Below are 20,892 nucleotides of genomic sequence, written 5' to 3'. Positions count from 1 at the left end.
AATGCCCTTAGACACAATGCAACGCAAAGCAGCGCATAGCACAACTTTGCATTACTGTTGGACACGATGCAACGCAAATCCTGATTTGCACTGGATGGCAAACTTCCCCCTAAGTCAAAGCATTAGTATATCTGGGTCCGGTTATTTAAACCGTCATTATTATATATTATTCTGATCACTGACAACACAACGATGCCCCTCATAGGAGAACAGACATTCACCCGCACCTGTCCCACCACTTTCACGCCATCCTCAGGCACTAAACTTAACATTGTAAAATGAAACAACTTCGCCAGCTCCAGGGGCAGAGGTGAGTTTAATAGAATCTATCACAAGGTGACATCATGTGTCTATTAAAACTCGACGGTTGACCCCATGGGTCCCCATGGGTCTTAAATGCTACAGCTTTGAAATCGCTGCTGAAGAGTGGGAGCTGCATATGCGACCTGTCTTTCTTGGACTTACCATCTTTATTCACCTTGCGGGGGTAGTTTACTTTGCATGCATGCACGGGACATATCCAAATAAGTATTCTCCCAGCACGTGGAAACTGTGACAGGGACTAAAATACATTTCCCCCAGGTATTAAAAGACAAAACGGACAATGGTAAATCGTCCAGGCCTCGAATATTTCGCTGTATTTCTAGGCCCTAACCCATTCCCCCCGCCCCCAGCTTTGAACCGGAAGCACGGAAATACAGCTGGAGCGCTGGAGACCTACAAATACGGCAGGAATCTTCCTGTCATTGCCTCACCTGCTTTCTGGTTCCCAGGGTTAGGGTAGCCGCTCTGCCGACCCAGAGCTGTAAACCAATCAGAAACACCGCACCTTCAGAATTATACTGTGTTTTGTTGCCAAGGAACAATTTACGAAATGTTTGACTGATAACTCTCGTTTAAAGTTGTGACAGAGTGAGGAGAGTACGAATTTACTCACCTGCCCCGTAGTTTGGCTGGGCTCCTCCATATCCTTCAAGAAAGAGAGAAAGAAGAAAATATTTGAGCCAGGTGAGTGGTGGCGTGGAAACACTACAAGTTTCTTAGGGTGCTTCCAGAGACTGTTTAAATTAATAGCTAGTGAACTGCGCCACCTCGTGGCTACATAGTACAATAACATGCGTGGAACCAGCAAGGCTAATATATTTTAACAGTAAAGCACCAACCATCCTTTGGTCATCTTGTTTAGTGTGAGTAAATATAGGAGGCAAACAAGCAAAACGACCTCTCACGAGTGATTGTGTAACTGTAGGAGTATAGGCAAATCGATCCTTATTAGTGAAATTGCGGAACTACAGGAGAAATAAATCAATGCCTCCCTTATAATGAGTGCAGCCACAAAAAGACGACCCCCCCCCCCCGGCCCATGACGGGGCAAGAATTGGTGTCGAGTGGGTGTCAGACTGTGGCCTAAAAAATCTTGGTGGGGGAGGGGTGGGTTGCGGAGGAGGCGGATGAGGCCTCTAAAATCCACACCATTTCATATCTGATACAGGGTCAAATGTTTGACCCTTTTAGGGCGAGAGGTTCTATCTCCCAAGGGCATGTTGGCAATTTTTTTACCTGCATTTTTAAATACAAGAATTAGACATAAAAGCAACGTTCCAATTGTTAAATATGTCAGAGCTGTCTCATGGCAGTTCTCGCGAAATATCTTTGGCCAGCCCTTGTATTTTAGCCAACAGCGCATTGCATTTCGAGGCTTGCACCGACTTTCATATTCAACACTGTACTGAATACTGACGGGCTCAAAAATCCCAGCTTGCAAAGTGCTTTTTGCTAACAAGCCAGGACAGGCCACGTGTCACACTTGACCACAAATGAGAAAATGTGACAACATTAAAGGCTGAAATTAACTCCAGCTTTTGTCAAATTTTCTTTGAAAGCTTTGGCTGATTTGATTGCATTTTTTTTACATTTTAAACGTAAGATTTACTTGAAGCAAGAAGAATACCAAAAGATAGCATCTGAAAAATTCTCTATTGAAATGTTTGGCATGTTTTTTTAATCTTTCATATATCTATTGTGAGAAATTGAAAAACACTGCTGCAATCAGATGTATTTGTTATAAAATGTGCTCTCAAGCACCAAAATGCTTTTTGTTTGCCTTGCAGCATTTGCCATTTTATAGAGAACTTGTTTGTCATTGAGTAGAGTCTGGTGGCTTTGTTTTAGACAAGGGGTGGGAGATGGCCTGACAGTAAAACAAACATTGCCTTAGGGGAATGTGTAACAACAACTATTGGAGAATAGAAAACGCAATTCCTAGTGGTAAATAAAAGTACCTGCAAAATGATAAGAGATGATAAGAGCACTGATCCCTAGTGGTTTAGTGGTAAGTATGTGCAACTGCAGGAGAAAGTAAGCAGAGACCGCGTGTTGTTCAGTGCAGTGCTTAATTTGAGCTAGCGGTTTCCGGTGCTCAGCACCAGCACTTAATTGTCAACGCCGGTGCTTGTGACAGTCTGCCACTAGATGGCAATGTCTGACTAATTTAAAGATGACCAAAACAAGAGGTCATTATTCTTTAAATATACATTAAAATGACTGTTACTTGCCACCAAAGCCATTCTTATAGCTTTGGAGGCCTGAAATAGCCTGAATTGTCACACTTGTAGGGGTGTGATGGTTAGAAGTTGGTTAGTTAATATTATTGGCAGCATGGCAGGGGCAATGTGTGGTGCATGCTTCAGTGGCCTCCTGACGAGAGCCCCAGCACTTATTTTTCCACAAATTAGGCACTGGGTCAGTGCGAGTAATAACTGATGGAATTTTGGAGGGGGCCCTAGTAGTGACTGTGCACACTTTCTAGTCATGGTTCCATTTGCAGAATAGTCCTGGTAACTCGCACCCATATCCTGCATGTACTCACCTGTTTTCTGTTTCCTGGCCTGAGGGTAGCTGCCTTGGCCCAAAGCTGCAAATCAATACCAAAAAAAAATATTATCACTGATTGTATGTAATGTATTTATTTATTAGCAAGGTGCTACATAACTCTAAGGGTGAGACTCTTTCTCTCGAAAGAGCTGAGCCCTGGGCCGCAGGGTGAAGGAAAGAAAGCGAACTGACCTGCTCCGTAGTTTGGTTGAGGTCTCCCATAACCTGCAGGAAGAAGGTAGAGAGATTGGGGGGGACACGTTAAGAGAGAGTTCAGGAGGACCCAGAGACAATCGGAAAGTGGGTTGGGATAGCTGAAGGATTCAGGTACAGTGAAGGGAAGGAGGCTGTTGAAGTTAACCCATCTGAGAAAGGGTGAAAACCTAGGCAGCGGTGGGCAAGATTGACAGGCAAAGCAGAGAAAATATTTCTAAACTATCTCTACATCTATCCTGGACTATTGTGTGGGTGTGATATTTTGACTTCTTAGGTATGAGAGGAAATGATAGGGGGAGGTATAAAAGGGGTAGGTTGAGGGTGGACATTTTATTCAGCAGATTGACATGAAACCAATCATTCTGCTACATTAGGGAATGGAAAATGTTGTCCTCTTCCACCAGCAATGCAATTCTTCAGAGTCCCATTGACACGCACCATTATCACCCTCAGCATACACTCAACAAGCGCCTTAATGTAAACCCCCCCTGATATACTAGGGATGAGATATACGTGCATAGATATGCCGGCCCTCAGGATACCAGCACCATAATATACTAGTCCTTCATGTAAACAGCATCAGATATACCTGCAAGGATATACTAGCCACCTCATATGCCAGGACCATGATATACCAACTCCCTGATATACCACCCTTTTGTATGTCAGTCCCCTGATACACCAGACCCATGGCATACCAGCACGGATATACCAGGTCCTTTTATGTCAGTCCACTAATACACCAGACCCTTGACACACCAGTACTGATATACCACCGCCTTATATGTCAGTCCCTTCATATACCAGACCCATGGCATACCAGCACTGATATACCGGACCCATGGCGTAACAGCACTGATATACCAGGTCCTTGATGTACCAACTGCATGATATGACAACCCCCTAATATACCACCGGCTGATACACCAGGCGCATAATACGCCAGCCTATCCTGTTAAAACACCAGTTCCTCACAACTACTGCCATTTAGACAGGCCTGAGACCCAGCACAGTGAAGGGCCTGGGGCTCACCCTTCTCACCTGGTTTGTTCGGCTTTCCCCCACGTCCATAAAGGTTCTGTGCACCTGCAGGAGGGAGAGAGAGAGAGAGAGAGAGAGAGAGAGAGACTGGTCAATGGGCGTCAGTCCCCTCCTTCAACTCATAGTACCCAGTATCCAATCTAGTAGAAATAGAAGAAACACATGGTATTGTATTGTATTGTATTGTAATTGCATTTATATAGCGCTTACTACCCCTGAAGAGGCTTTGAAGCGATTTTTCGGTGAGTAGCACGCTACTCTGGAACCCATAAAGGATTAGTGTTGAAATAGTATATTGAAATATGAAAGTAATTTGAGTGGTGGGTATGTTAGTCAGTTATTTGGATTCAGAAGGATAGCGGAGGGATAGAAGAGGGAAAAAGGTTTGCATTTATATAGTGCTTGTTACCCCTGATGGGGTGTTAAAGCACTTTTTTGGCAAGTACATAGTTGCCAACAATTGAAAAAAAATTCCAGGGACACTTTGCAGCACAGGGCTGCTTCAGATAGAAAGTTCCTGTTTGCGTATCGGTGTGTAATAAAGAGGAACAGTTTCTGCAACAATATTACCCTGGACAGTCTCAAGCTTGCCGATACTGTCCCTGCAAAAATGGGACAGTTGGCAACTATGGAACACAGTCCAAGCTTTTCGTCTTTGAGTGACTGCACCCAGGTTATTGCAGTGGAAATCCAGTTTCTTGCATTTTGTGTGTCTCAGAGCATGCACGAAGTCCTTCTTAGGGGTGGTAGCGTTGTAGAAGGGAGGGCAGAAAGCCAATTCTGATACTTCTTCTTCCGTGGCCTACACTCAGTGTCCATCCCAGGAGGGACGGATGTCCGGGTCTGGTCCAGAGCCCACTTCAGTGGTGGATTGGGAGCTAGAAGCAGAATTGCAAAATGTGTTCATACAGCCTCATATGAGAGTAACGAGTGGATCTGATTGTCTCTAGGAAGATTTTTTTGGGGGGTGGAATTTTGTGTCAGCAAGAAAAGTGCCTGCTTTCCTCAGGATTTCTGATGATGCCTCCGTCAATCCCCTTGTAAAAGCAATGGATGTGCCTATATAGTGCAATCCTAGCAAGGAAGCAACAGAGCCCTGCACATTATGTGCAATCTACAAGAGTGTATACATCAAGTGGGAATTTCACAAATGCATTTTTACAAACATTAATTGCCACTTTTTTTAGGCATCGGGAAATTAAGTGATTTGCCCAGAATAGTCTAATGTTTAGTCAAGCACTGAGTCTGGGATTCAACCCTCAAGTTCCAATGACGGCAACACTAGCTGCTAGCCAATCCTCTCTTTTTACACCAAACAGTGACTTTCCTTGTGTCACGTGGCGAGTCCAGCCATGGTCCACTCAAGGACAGACACACATGCAGTTCCTGTCCTTCTTCTCCTAAGGGTCTGCTAAGAGCCCATTCTTAGGAAAGGTAGAGTGTGCCACACAACTCTTATACTCTAAAAGTCTTCAAAATCAGTCCCAGGAGAAAAAGAAATCCATTGTTGCAACCAATCTTTAGTTTGCAAGGACACTACCTATTTTGGGCATAAAGCATGTTAATAGATTTCAAAAGGTTTCATTGCACTCCCCTAACTAAAAACCCAGATTGCAAAGGAAGTTAAAAAGAGGTGGTGTGATCACAGCCCTTTACACCTAAACTCCCATTTTTAATATTTGGGAGGTTTAATGGCATGGGCTGCACCTGAGGTCCATTGTGCGAGGGATACAAGACATATTACGGGACATCTCCTGTTCGAGGGTTTATACTCAGAGTCCATTCCAGGAGGTCAAGGAGATGAGTTCTTATGCACCTTCATGCATCAGTACCTGAATCCATTCCATCTGGATTCAAAATCCAGGTCCTGAGAACTTCTCCATTTCTCAGTTCATTCCAGAGTGCAAAAAATTTCAATGAAAGACTATCTGAGGTTGATGGACATAAACAAAGCTCTATGTCCTGCACAGCAGATGTAGACATGAAGGGAGGAATGCAGTTGTAGACAGTACCCTTCGTTAGTTGTTTGGGTAGAAGCCGTAGCAGTTTTCTAGAGGGCAATGGACTCCGCTCTGCCCCCCCCCGTCTACTACATGACTCAATTTCACAAAGACAAACCTTTTCACATCTTGAACTTTGCTTTTTCAACTTACTTTTTTTCAGGTGCAAATGTTTACTGGTTCGTTCAACCAAATCAAAACTACAATTCCCAGAATGCAATAACATGGAAAGTAAAAGAGTAGTATGGAAAAAAGGTGTCTTTGAAACTCAGATATATGTGGTAGCCCCAGCAGAGTCACTGATGATAGAGAAGGGATATGTGGGTGCTTTGAAGATGCATCCATGTAAAATACAATTAGGGTAGTCTTCCCAAACTTGGGGATTGGAGGGCATTGTCTATATCAGTCACCTGTCAATAAAGAACTGTATTGTGCTGAAGTGTGGAACGTCGTTGTTCGCACCATAGAGGCCTTTTTTCCTTTTGGGGTATATAGTGCGTTTGAGTCTGCGCGAAGCTTATTGAGACATTACTCGGGTTTGCTGCTTGAACAAAAGGACGCAAATCTAGGGCCAGATAATCCTCTCCAGCCTACTGCCTCACCTTGTCCGAGCTGCCGTCCTTGAGCTGCTCCGCTGTCAGGATACTTCCCTGAAAAAACAGAAAAACAGTCTCATACTGGTCCGCCGGTATTCTTCTGCTCCTCGCAAGTCAAGAGCCCAGAGACCGCCTCATAGGGGAGGAGCGGGAGGGCATTTGATCACTCTTTCCCTTCGTTCGCTCTTTTTCCCCTTTTAAAAAAAAATCTGTGAACCACAAACTGATATAAGCTTTGGCAAGGCACCATCTTGATGAGGTGGAAGGATTGCATTGTGGGTAATCCAATGCAGCTCTAAGGCAGGGCTTCCCTTACTTTGCAGGGAGGCAGCCGTTTGCTTCCTGGTCCGACAGGCAGCCCCAAAGCCTTTTTATCTCAAATTCTTCCAGCCTCTCTCAAAATACAAGGCCTATAAGAAAATCTCCATGATAGGCCAGTGTGGCTCTAGGGGCAAGCAACGTAAATTCAAAATGGTGCCTAAGACATGGCTCAGCCTAAATGCTGTCCTTTCCTAAGCAAAGCCACCCGTCTAGTGCTCAGTGTCTTCTAGTGTTCCTATTGGGTATTCAGGTGAGCCTTGGAGGATTCCTGGAGTCCCACTGGAGGGCGCCCTTGTATGTATCCATCCTATCCCGGGTGATTTCCTGAATTTCATTCATATATATACCTTCTCCCACGCCCAGCGACTTCCTTCTTTCCTATTGTATGTCTCCACACCAAGCCTTGGGACTATCTGCTTTCTCATTGGCTGTACCTCACTTTGACCATAGCAGCTTTACTACTTTCCAATTGGATGGCACCCTCTTTGTCCCCCTGAGCTTTATTACCTGGCTTAGGTCCACCTCCATATCCACCTTGGGCACCCAGTGGTAGGCTGGCTCCTGGGAAAGGGGAGAAAAAGTATGAGACGCTGTAGTCATGGGTAAAAAGGAGTCCTCATACATCATATGGAACCAATTCATTCCTTAATAATACAACTTTATGCATTGTATTCATTATTCAGAGTATACATGTGTTTGGAGGGTCCTTACTCCAACGCTAAAGAAAGAGACCTGCCAGTCATGTTACCACTGATCTACGGAGGCAACTCTTGTCTGCCCATATGCTTTTAACCATTAGATCTACGCAGACAAAGACGTTCTGGTACCAGCTCTCTATTCTAAAGAAAGTTTAACCGTTTCTTCCGGAAAGTGACTTTAGAATAGCTGTTCATGCTCTTGTACTCACGCATCCAGGGTGTGGTAATGCACTAATTCATGGTCTCCCTGACTCCACACTCACACCCCTTACTGGAATCCTACATGCTGCAGCACATCTCATCCTGGGCTTGAATAAATATGATACCGTCACCCCTATCCTGATAGGGCCCCATCGGCTCCCCTTGCCAGTCCTCACCGTTATCATAACCAGTTGTATCATTTACAACGCCATCACAACCCGCACCATCGCTTATCTTGCAGACAAGCTCACCATCTCGGAAGTGTAAAGAGGAAAAAACAAGACAGCAGACCTTTTCCATCTAAGCACCCAGGATCCGGCACAACTTCCCCATATGCATCAGGATCACCCAATGCTGCTCCAATTTAGGAAAGGGTTAATGATGCACCTCTTTAAAGAACACTAAATCACAATGCATTAACCATCTACAACCTAGCTTCCTAACCACTTAGTCGCTGACTATATTCTTGTCTTTGACCACGTACAGCACTCTGCTGCTGCCAGCGGCGATGGGATAATTAAGGTCCCTATTCACCGCACTTACGTTTTTATTTCCATCTAGTCACCACATTAGAATAAAAAGTTGTCAGGTGCACTATTATGGCTTTTTAAACTCACATTACCCTGTAATTGTGGCTCAATGATTAGAGCGGCAGACCCTGATGCAAAGTTCTAGCCCGGGACCAGGGTTCAATTCCCCGCCTCGGTGGGTCTTGGGCTCAAAAATTCCACGGACCTGATAATTCTTGCCTCGGTGCCATTCCAATCATGGAGTCTCACTCTGCAACTCTGGGCAATAGCTTGCTTAATCTCCACAACGGCCCCCACAACGCTAAGGATGCCTGGCCCCCACCTTGGGGGTGCCCAGGAGTGGACGCCTCACAGGGAAAGCCAGGATGGGTTCCACAGCGGTATTCGTACAAGCGCCTTGAGACCCTTGCGGGTGAGTAGTGCGCTATACAAGTATCACATTTTTTAACCCTCTGGTCCCCCACTTAGTTTAGAAGCGCATCCCTATCTTTAGGTGTATGCCCGACCTCCACCAAACGCGATTTTTGGAGGGCGAGGACTGGCAGATGATGAAGCATGACACCAGGTGGTGTGTGATGCCAGTCCATCACTTTTTGTAATGTGCCCACTTTAGCACTTTTCACTTCACATATACTCGGTCATACTCTAGAAGCGGTCTTCACTATGTTATACACGATATCGGCTCCCATCACACGGTGAGGACACGGTATCACAAGGTGGAAGGGAAAACAAGCTGAAAACCACTGTAATTAGTTGTTTTCTAGCTCATTTTCTGAGGCTTTGAACTGCTGAAGTCCATTCATTGGTGTGAAAACACCCCAGGACATCGGCATCAGTCTCAGCAATCTTTTTATTTTTTGGGAGAAGGGGGTTAGGGGGCGGGGTGAGGTTCAAAATTGCCTCATTGGTACTTCTCATAAACGGATGTATGATGTTACAACGCATGCTTTTATAACGCATGCTGTTACAACGAATTTTTTACAACGCAAATGTTGTGACAACGCAAGTCTTTACAACGCAAGTCTTTACATCGACTTGCAGTAGATGGCGTGCTAACATTAAAAAAGGGTAATTTACTATTCTAACTCCAGTCCACGTTGCAGTAGGGAATGTGTTTGGATAGTAAACTACACTATTTTTAATGTTAGCACGCCATCTAGTGCAAGTCGATGTAAAGACTTGCGTTGTAATGGCATGCGTTGTCACAGCATTTGCGTTGTAACAGTTTCGTTGTAATGGCAGTGCATTGTAAAAGTTGCGTTGTAATGGTTGTTCACCCTCATAAACATATAACAAGTGTTTACATGGAATTCATTTTTGAAAAAAGATTTCTCAATGACACAGAAATATCCTGTATCAATTTAATCCAAGAATAACAAATAAAATAAAACAAATCATATCTGCCACAAATAAATTGAAAATGGGATCTACACCTCAATCTGTTGTCACAAAGCTTAGTTCAACTGATCTGAGTTATTTATTCTAAATATAATACACATGTAAGAGCACTGCACGGTGTGGAAGATACACACCTCACAGCCATCTCTAGGGCTGCAGAGTCCGTAGGCAGACTTATCTTCAAGTTCAAACATTTTAGACAGCAGAGCTATCGCTACATGGCAGGTTTCTTCCTAGTCATGGCCTGCTAGCTTACCTCCTGCTTTGGCCCCTGCTTGCCCCAGGCCTACTCCAGGCAGTGGTCCCCCTGCACCTGCACCTAAGGGAAAAATAAAGTAATCATTACATGGCGCCCCAGGGACAGAAGCACCCATAGAGCAGTGCTTAATTTAAGCCGGTGATTTCCGGTACTCGGCACCAGCACTCATTGGTCAACACCAGCGCTTGTGACAGTCTGCCACAAGGTGGTGCTGTCTGGCTAATTTAGAAATGACCACAACAACAGGTAATTATTCATTCATTATACATTGAAAATGACTATTACCTGCCACCGAAGGCATTTGTATACCTTTGGAGGCCTGAAATAGTCCCAAATTATCACACTTGTAGGATTGTGATGGTTAGTAGTTGTGTTGTTACTATTATTTGAAACATGGCAGGGGCACTGTGTGGTGCAAACTGCAGTGGCCTCCTGACTAGTGCCCTGGCACTTATGTTATTTTTTGCAATTAAGAACTGCTCCAGAGGCGCCAGTAAAGGGAGGCCCTGCCCTCAGAGGTGGGCGATGGAAGGGTGGACTCGCCTCTGCTGGACTCACCTCTCACATAGGACGGGCGGTACAGGTTGCCTAGTGCTCCAGCTCCCTGTGGTTTCAGGGCTGTAGGGAAAGAAAAAGCAGGAAGTAAACCTCTGAGAAATGGGCAAGTACACATTTGTCATGAAAACGAGATTCCCAAAAGATAGACGTTTTGTTTTACCTTAGCAATAAAGTGTTGTGCTGTTGTCATTATAAGACAAAAAGGAAGGCAGCCAGCCACTAAAATATCTCACCTAGCCCAGATCCAGAGTCGAGGTCACATAAACAGCTCTCTACAGCAGGTTGGAGCAACTCAAATTTATGTCATCAGGTTTTGTGCGCCTCGCCATCAGGTTGCGCAGAGATACCCCACAGCATGCACATAAACCCACTGAACTATATTAAGGGTTTCTTCAGATCCCTAAAGCAGGCGCCCCCGCCCACCCAGCGAGCTATCGTACTAGTTATTTTAATACACTATTTCGTCGACTATTGTAAGGCATTTGGACTTTAAAACACATCAAAATGTCCCAAACCATTAAAAAAAAGTGAAATGTGAATGAACCATAAAAGCACCGCAGACATAACACACGTGTGTGCTGAGCCTATTGGGGGAAATAATGCTAGTTTGTGTGAAGAAATATGCTTTAAAACTAATATTTACGTAAAAATCATAATGCACAGATGTTGAATTTGGCACCTAGGAGTGGAGGGTCTCGCAAGGCCCTGATTCACGGCCTTTAAGGCCAGAGGTACCAGAAGGGTGGATTGTTTACTGTGCTATGCCTTGTTTAGTCTAGAAAATATATTGAGCTTCTAAAAGCACATGCCACAAACTGGAATGTGTCTTGGTGCTCGGATAGTCAGTGTTATCCAGGGTGTCTGGTGAGATCATGATGAACCACAAGGTCAAATTCCAATTAGTTTGTAGATGTTATCAGAACTCCCAGATGCCAATATAGGACCATATTACAAATGGCACCCATTATATATTTCGTGTATTACATGTTTAGCTTGTGGTACTTTGCTTGAAAAACAGTTTTCTTCAAAGGGCAGACAACAACCTGCATAGACCAGAAGGATATAGTTTAGGTTCACAATTATTCTCCAAGGACCTGTTTTCCCCCAAACCTTCTCTTCAGTGGTTAGGTTTTGTTTGCCTTTCAGTAGTAAACATGTTGATAAAAGAAAGGCAGTGGTGAAATCAGAGGATTTATGCAATTCTTTGCTGCAACATTTACCGCATAATTATAGATTTACAGCATTTGGACACATAATTTGCCATATACAGTTGTAGATTTCTCCATAAACATTTAGGTCAAAAGGATGAAAATAATACTGCCAGAGGATGTGTGCATAGTTTGCATTTTTTACCACATAATTTAGACAGCAATGCAGCATAAATTGGTCCTCCGTGCCAAATAAGCCTAATAGCCCTGACACTGTTAAAGCTCTGTAGTTTGTTTTGGGGACTATCATGATGATGGAGAAATATGAAATGCAATAAGCTGGTGGAATGCCTACCGGGCTGTCTGCTCATTAACCCGTGAGCTAGCAAAATGTATTTGGAATCTATAGGTTTCAAGCAGGACTTAGCACCACATGCCGAAAGCTACCCTTTCGAAGAGAGTCAGTCATGTGGCCCGCAGGCTACATAGGAGTATCTGCTGGGGGAGCATTAGAGAAAACAACTTTGCATAGCGCTTTATGCACTATCGGATACAATCTTGCATGCACCAACATCTCATTGTGTCTAGCAGGGAATGTTATTAGCTGGAAGATATCTTCTTATCAGATATATCTTCATATACTAAGAATTAATTCCACAGAGACTGCAGGGGCGGCTCCTCCGCATAGGCGGAGGAGCGTCGCCCCACAGGTCAGAGCAAGCAAGTGAAAATTAAAACGAAATACTATAATCATTTTATTTTTCATTTACCGGCTCTGAGCCAGTGTGTGCAGGGAGTGGCGGGCGGGGGCCATGGGAGGGGGGGGGAAGAGGAATGGTTTGTGCACTTAGAGATGCGCATGTGTGTTTGGCTGGCCATCTCAGGCTTGTCAAACACACATGCGCACTTAGGTTTCTCTTACCGGGCTGCATTGACCAGCCGGGTTAGAGAAACAGCACAGACTCCCTGATCTGAGCGTCAAACCAGCCCGCTCAGGCCAATCCCTGCGCTGCTCTCATAGTATGAGAGAAGAGCGGGGATTGCACAGGGAGTTCCTGCTGCTGTCCCAGTGTCTCCTGGGACCAGGAAACAGCAGAACACCGAGGCGCAAGGAGCGATGTGGCCGGCAGCTTCTGGTAAGTGTTTTTTTTTAATTATTGACCCCCGCACTCCCTATCCTGCACTCCCCCACACCCCCTCCACCTGTCCCACCACTTCTTCATTGTGTCGGCTGCTACTAACAGTGAGGGACACAGCAAGGCTCTGTATGAGTATGTAAGTATACAAAAACTGATGGATGGAATGCTTGAATTAGGCTCAGCCACTGGTAATTTACTCGGGCCGCATCCCAATTCATCATAATTTTGTACACCATTCCATCTCAGTTTGCACCCAGCCATATTCCAATCAGTCTTGATCCTGTACCAGCCTGAACTGCCAAGACAGGCCCTCCCTGAACTGGAACTGTGTAACCCAGGAACTGTTTCACCATGATTACGGCTCATCAGCCAGGTATAGCTTATTTCCAGTGATACAGTGTGCACTGGACCCATTTCTGGGCATACCCGTCCCACTTAGGGTGGCACACTGAAGTACACAAAAAGTGATGGATTAATCTCATCCACTGGTAATTACTCGGGCCGCCTCCCAGTCCATCGGTATTTTGCACACCATGCCACCTCAGTTTGCACCCAGCCATATGCAAATCAATGTTAACCCTGCTCTAACGGGAACAGTCCAGTAGGAACTGCTATGGAAGCGTATGGCTGGGTCCAAACTCAGGTGGCATTGGTGCAAAATAGAGATGGATTTGGATGGGGCCCAAGTAAATACCAGTGGCTGAGATGAATTCAAGCATTTCTGCCATCACTTCTTTATATGCTTTACTGCATGAATATGTAGCATAAAGTAACTCCAGGATTCCAGTTTATATCAAGCCAGTGAGAAATACTGTCACATCACAGCGAGGTGGTAAGACGAGCGCGACCTCCGAAAGAATCAAACTGAAAGATGAGCGCGATATCACAAAAGACAAACCACAGAACAATGATGACATCACGGATGAGACCACAGATGCATATAATATCTCAAAAAACATCAAAGCCTCGGGATGAGTGGCGGAGCCATAAGCCAAAGTGTGGCATCAGAAAGGACGTGCCATTGGCTGAGTGTGACTTCACACTAAGGGAGGCACAGGGCGATTGTGACACCTCAGAAGGTAGGACCACAGGCATCACACAGAGGAGGCTGAATATGACATCATGAGACCGATAAATGAACTGACACGAGCTCAGAGTGTCACTTTACGCTTTGTTTACACAACTATGCCGCCCCCCTGGAGATGCCAAGTTAGGGTAAGGAAGTAAGCACAGCTTTGGGAACTAGAAATGCAATTGATACGGTATATGGCTCTGCCCTCAGAATTGTATTGATATCAGTTTTTTTTTATCAGCTTTAAAAGTATCCCAAGATATTCAGTTAGTTTAGTCTTCCAGTCCTGTCAGAGGAGAGGTCTTTTGATCTGAATTACTTGTGAAGTCCACGATTCTTTGAACTTGAAGTGTAAACCGTGTTTATTTTCTGAAGATGTGTCCAAGGAGTGAAGATGCTGTGCGGAATTGGGAAGGTTTTTTGTGTTCTGGCAAACATCCCTCGTCTGTTTGCGTTGCCTGCTGAGGAGACGGGGCATTCGTGTAAACCAATATTTAAAGTGCTGAGAAGGCTGTCTGCTGTGGAAGAGGAGCTGAGAAAAGCGCTCGATGGGCCTCCAGGAGAGAAACGGCAGACCGCCGGGGTCTCCTAGAACTCCCGGGAGGCTCCTTCAGAGAGGAGAGTGAGGGCAGACTGAGGGTGGAGTGACACTGGCACGGTAAAGAACATCAGGTGCCAGGGCCACCAGAACCCTAACAAGGACTATCAGATCACCAGCCAGTCTTCCCACGTCACCAACCAGACTGCATCTCATTCCAAGACCATCACACCTCCAGCCAGGACTATCACATCAATCAGAAATAGAAAATCACAGGCAAGGGTTAGCACATCAGCAGATATGGTTACTACATCTCCAGTCAGCATTATCACATCACTAGTCGTGGCTACCACATCTCAAGCCAGGACTATCCCATCACCTGCCAAGGTTCCCACGTCACCAGCTAGAGCTATTGCATCTTCTTTAAAGACAGTCGCATCGCCAGCCATCACAAAAAAGGGCTAGAACATCAGATAAGATCACCACATCTCCATACAATACTACCACATTCCAAGATAGGACTACTGGATCTCCTTCCAAGACCATCATATCGCCAGCCAGGACTATCACATCATAAGCAAGGCTTCCCGCGTCACCAGCTAGAACTGTTGCATCTTCTTCCAAGACCGTCGCATCTCCAGTCAGGACTATCAAATCAATCACAAAGGAGGGCTAGCACATCAGATATGATTACTACATCTCCAGACAGTACTACCACACTCCCAGATAGGACTACTGGATCTCCTTCCAAGACCATCATGTCGCCAGCCAGGACTATCACATTACTAGCCAAGAACATCACATCATTAGCAAGGGTTAGACCATCAACAGGACTACCATATCACCAGCTATGTCTACCACATCTCCAGCCAGGACCACCACATAAGCAGGCAGACTTTCGCTTCCCCTTTCAAGACCACCACATCTTCAGCCAGGACTATCAAATCACCAGCCAGGAATATCACATCTCTAGGTAGGACTAACACATCACTATTCAGAAATTTGGAATCCCAAGCAAGGGTTAGCACATCGACAACCATGACTACCACATCACCAGATAGGACAACCACATCATCAGAAGTCTGTCCCTTCAGCAGCCAGAAATATTACATCTTCAGCCGAGATCTGTTTCGCCACCAGCAAAGACTATCACATCAACAGCCAGGTGTATCACTCCCCCAACAAGGACTACTGCAAGTGTTATGGCACTGCCAGCCATTTCTATTGCACCTCCTGCCAGGTTCATCTCCGCACTAGCCAGAGCCACTACACACCCACCCAGGACTGTCATGCCACCAGTTTGGGTTATGTTATCACTAATCATGAATGTTATCAGCCACATCTATCACATCACCAACCAGGGCTGTGGCATTGCCAGCCAGGACTATCTCACAAAGAGCAAGGACTATCACATCCCCAGCCAAGCTCATGCAGATGTCATATACAAACTATGAGAAACCACCTTAGAAATCCACTCATCAACGTAAATAAAGGGCAGTCCGAGAATAACCCATATTTAGACTCCTCCAGAGCCCTGCACAGACACCACAGACCGGCTTCCTACCTCGACACACTATGGAAAGCAAAATACAAAAAAACCCTGATACACACTAAAGAGCATGAACTGCAAGCAGAAACATGTTGACACAAACAAATTGATCCAGACAAGCCAGGCTCTGCAATAAGTGTGACAACAAACATTCGGCAATGCTAGGCTCTGTAGCTTGCGTGACAGAGGTGACACTTAGAGATGTCAATATGGCAGAGGAGACCGACCCAGGGAAGCTAGGCCCTGAAACCAGTTTCAGAGGCGGGGGTAGGAACTAAATCTCTGTATCCAGTGTCGCAGGAAAAGACCCACGAGAGCCAGGTGTGACAAGCTTTACAGCAAATGTGACAGGTAAGTGACCCAGCTATGCCAGGCTCTGCAGCCAGTGTAAAAAAATGAGAAACGCAAAGATGCCAGGTTTTGCAGCCAATGAAGGCTGATTTGCATATGGCTGGGTCCAAACCGTGGTAGCATGGTGAGCAAAAAAAACTATATATTTTTTTACCAATCCTGGCAACGACGAATGACAGGCACCGACTACGTGAGATGATGGCAAAGATAAATTTAATCCACCAACGACCGAGACGCGTTTTGACGGCGAACCGCCTTGATCACTACCAATATATGTGTGTGTGGGGGGGGGTGTATATACACATTTATATATACATACACTATATAAGAGTATATATTCTAATATTATGAAATATAAAATGATGATTGCCAGTGCTATATCTACTTGAAAAATGATACAAAGGTTATGTGCCCACTCTGTGAATACAATCTGGTCCTCTGGTCCATAAGTGAACAAGGCCTACAACCACGCCTAAACATACTGGAAGAGCACTGCAACGTCTGTACCTGCAAAGAAACAGACAACTATTTTGGTTTTCCAAAGAAAAAGGCCAGCCTAAGACCTGGCCAACACCAGACTAAGATGAATGTGCAGTTACTCCTTAAACCAAGCACATCATTCCGACTGCACAATGTCCTCTACACAGGCGATGTGAACTTCCTTTGCTACAATGACTGGGTGTGAGGCAAGGGAAGAGCCGCATAGGACTGGGCTGCGCCTAGGTTCGGACTATGTGACCCAGAGGCACCGGTGAGAATGAAAGAATCTGATCAAATCTGGAACATCGGGGGTCAGTAAGAGAATTCACCCAATGTGAAAGAGGCTCTGCAAACCTCTGCAAGTGCAAGGGGTGGAGTTATGATGAATAGGGGAATTCGCAGCACCTGGTAAATACTAGTCTGCACCCCCGCAATTGTCCCCGGATACACATCAACAGGGCAATCTTACCAATATATGCCGCCGGGGGCAAATGCCCAGTAAATGTTGGGACATGTTGTTTTTGGTACAGAAAACACCAAAACCTGCATTTTATACCTCATTTAGACGGATTAAATCTGCAATAGGCAATAACTATTGCAAACAATAAATTCTGGTCATGGGTGTATCCGATTTTATTGGGTGCGATGATTATCGCCATCGGCTCTGGGGCACTTGTAATCAGGGCCTTACAACTTCACTCATTCAAACTGTAACATAACATGCAGAGTCCACATATCCTGGTATTACTGGGCATCCTCCCTCAGCAGACATAGGCAGGTTGGACTTACTGACGTGGACCCGTGGACATTTGAGATCTAATCCGCCCAATCTATCATTTCAACTCCCAGATAAAAAGTGGTTTCAGCAGCTCAGAATCATCGGCTCCTCTTCTACCCAGGACCTTGACCCTTTAGGTTCAAAGAAATACAAGTAAAGCAAGATTTCAAATCCACTGGTCACAGACCTTGACCCTTTAGGTTCAAAGAAATACAAGTAAAGCAAGATTTCAAATCCACTGGTCACAGACTTTGACCCTTCAGGTTCAAAGAAATACAAGTAAAGCAAGATTTCAAATTCACTGGTCACAGACCTTGACCCTTTAGGTTCAAAGAAATACAAGTAAAGCAAGATTTCAAATCCACTGGTCACAGACCTTGACCCTTCAGGTTCAAAGAAATACAAGTAAAGCAAGATTTCAAATCCACTGGTCACAGACCTTGACCCTTCAGGTTCAAAGAAATACAAGCAAAGCAAGATTTCAAATCCACTGGTCACAGAAGACGAACCCGAGTGTCCTACCTCAACTACCCCACAGAGACACCAATAAGGAAGAAAGAGAGGAGAAGGGGGGTGGAGAAAAAAAATGTAATAAATAAAATTAAAAAATAAAAAGAAGAAACAAAGAAAGAAAGATAGAAAAAAAGAAAGAAAGAACGGACCAGGCCCAGGAATAAACAATCGAGCAGTGCAGGAGGTATTAGGCCAGTCCCTACTAGACCTGGAACTGGGCTTCAGAAAAAGCTCTAGTGAGGGGATTAAAACAGACCTAAGGGTGCCTTTCACTGAACGTTACCTCACCTTTAGTCACTTGCTTATACAGGCCCAAGGCCACTAGAATCATGGGATTTTACAGCAGCAGCATTTTCTGCATAAATATGGATTTATCACATGTGACACATTATCCACCTTCTGCTGCATAAATTGCAGACGTCAAACAAAAATAAATCTTTTTCTAGCTCAAAGGCCTCAAAACTCACAAAACTGTGCACCGTGTGGTACCAGGCTCTTTGCAGAGGATAACTGGTCACTTTTGGGATAATGCTCATTGCATTACTGTGTTAAACTGGTGTGAAGGGTGTGAAACTTTTACCCAGACATTATTAATAAAACTAGGGAGTGAGAAGTTTAAGGTTCAACTGAAAAGTTCACAACCTTTTCATAGTTTGTATCCCACAAAACTATTTTATTCCTGCACTTTTCTAACGGTGATGCAAACATTAATTTTGTTCAAAGTTTCTTGTGTCTCTTAAACCTCTCTAAATGTCTCTTTGCCACCATTACGAGAAAAAACCGGCAATTTGGTACATTCGAAAAACCTTTCGTGGAGGCCTCTTACAGACTATTCTTACTCCCCAAGCCTTTCCTAAAAAGATACCTGAAAAGATAAAGACCCTGCAACAGTACCACTTACGCTTCAGATGCACGGCTTGACTGACTCTGCCTCACCCCTCCATATCTGCCACGCCACGAGCAGACAGACTTCTGTCCCAGTACCACCAAACTTTCCGATGTACCGGCCTGACGCGACAGGCTCCTCCTCCAAGACCCCCAGACCTTTCAGGCGCGGCCAGGTGCCTGACAAGAAACACACTGCACTGATGACGCCAACAGACACACGGCATGATCCGACTGACGGCCGCACCCCTCCGCGCTCGTCAGGTGTACCGGCCGGACACACGACAGGCTCCCCGAAGTCCTCCAGGCCTTTCATGCACAGATACCTCTGGAGAGACAAACTCTGCACTAGTGACACTACCTTACAGACACGCGCGTGACCTGACTGACTCTGCCCCATCACCCCAGGTCGGTCAGGTGTACCTGCCAGACATTTGATAGACTTTTTCCAAACCCTCTAAGGTTTCTAGATACAAATGCCTGACAAGAGACGCAATCTTCCACCCCACCACAAACCTTATACTGCAGCAGTCTGAACTGATTGACTGGCCCACCCCTCCAGACCTCAGATGCCCTGAACTGAGAACAGTCAGACTCTCCGCCTCAAGCCCTTCAAGGGGGGCGGGGGGGGGGGCTCTGCTTTCTTAACTAGTGTTTCACTTCTTCCTTGATTTAGATTTAGCATTTTTTTCTTCTGAAAACTTATTCGACAACACAAAAGATTCAAAGCTGAATTCGACAGCAATACAAAGCTCGTATTGCATTGTGGGAATACCTACAGTTGTAACCCTACAACGCCTAGAAATGGACCCTATATTTCCATAGGACAGGCCTTTAAGTTACCCACAGCTCTCGTCGCTCTTAAACTGCGTCATTCGAATCGAATGGCTGGGAACAGGCCGCATATTGTGGATTTGGCCTGCAAACGAGAACGCTATATACCAGTGTTCCTAGTTAACAGGCCATGTGTAACACCTGACACTTCAGGTACAGCAAGAAGGGCAGGGAGAAGCCCTGGGACAGAGACATCTGTCCGCAAAGAAGTGTCCCACAGACAGTGAGAGTGAGGCCCACTGGAGATGAGAGGTGCGGGTCCCACACCCCACCAACCCTGACAGGACACCCCACCCCAGCCGGCAGACCCCACGGTTCTACGCCCCTTACCTCCTTGCAGGCTGCACCGCGCCAGCCACAGAAGAACGGAGACTCGCAGCCACGTGCTCCCCATCATGGTGACAGGATCCTCAAGGCGCTATATGGACTGTGGAACTTGGAGCAAGCAGGGGAGCAGAGGTCAGAGCAGGACTCAACCACCCTAAGCGCAGGCCAGAACTGGACCAGCCGCTCTATATCAAGGGATGTGCCAGGGCGGGAACGGAGCAGACCACACCCAGTGTACGCCCCCCAACCCTCCGCTTCTTCCTCCAGTTTCAGAAGTCAGATGGGCACTGAGGTGGGGGTGGTAAAATGACCCTTTGCAAAGTGTAAGAAAAAAACGGACAGCAAGAGGCTGCGAAAAGAAACGGAATGCCAGATGCTCGCCCGAAAGAGTCTGCGCCGAGCAAACACCAGAAGCAATGTCTGAGCTTCTTCACATTCAGTTTTCTTTTATTTTGTCGAAACGGGGGTAAGAATATTACCAGGTGTCTACGGATTCGGCCAAGGGGCGCGGATTAAAATAATTAAAAATAGACAGTCTAAAAAAACATACGATGTTGAAAAAAAAATATATACACCAAATGTAGAA

The 20,892-nt window shown here is 45.4% G+C and overlaps 1 protein-coding gene across 6 annotated transcripts in view; it reads right to left on the bottom strand.

The window, feature by feature from the left end:
- LOC146811394 (uncharacterized) overlaps positions 1–20,486 on the bottom strand; it is a 66,096-nt gene extending 45,610 nt beyond the window's left edge. For all 6 annotated transcript variants that reach the window (XM_085618503.1, XM_085618507.1, XM_085618504.1 and 3 more), the window contains exons 1-10: positions 20,310–20,486; positions 10,693–10,752; positions 10,132–10,194; positions 7,556–7,609; positions 6,734–6,781; positions 4,132–4,176; positions 3,067–3,099; positions 2,870–2,914; positions 938–970; positions 756–803 (exon numbers count right to left, since the gene is read on the bottom strand). In XM_085618503.1, coding sequence (XP_085474629.1) covers positions 756–803; positions 938–970; positions 2,870–2,914; positions 3,067–3,099; positions 4,132–4,176; positions 6,734–6,781; positions 7,556–7,609; positions 10,132–10,194; positions 10,693–10,752; positions 20,310–20,376 — 496 coding nt within the window. In that variant the 5' untranslated portion in view covers positions 20,377–20,486. The remainder of the gene's footprint in view (positions 1–755; positions 804–937; positions 971–2,869; positions 2,915–3,066; positions 3,100–4,131; positions 4,177–6,733; positions 6,782–7,555; positions 7,610–10,131; positions 10,195–10,692; positions 10,753–20,309) is intronic.
- Between the last annotated feature and the right edge of the window lie 406 nt (positions 20,487–20,892).

The sequence above is a fragment of the Triturus cristatus genome, chromosome 7, assembly GCF_964204655.1.
Source record: "Triturus cristatus chromosome 7, aTriCri1.1, whole genome shotgun sequence".
Lineage (NCBI taxonomy): Eukaryota > Metazoa > Chordata > Amphibia > Caudata > Salamandridae > Triturus > Triturus cristatus.
Note: the sequence above shows the minus strand (reverse complement) of the source record. Positions and strands in the feature narration are given on the sequence as shown.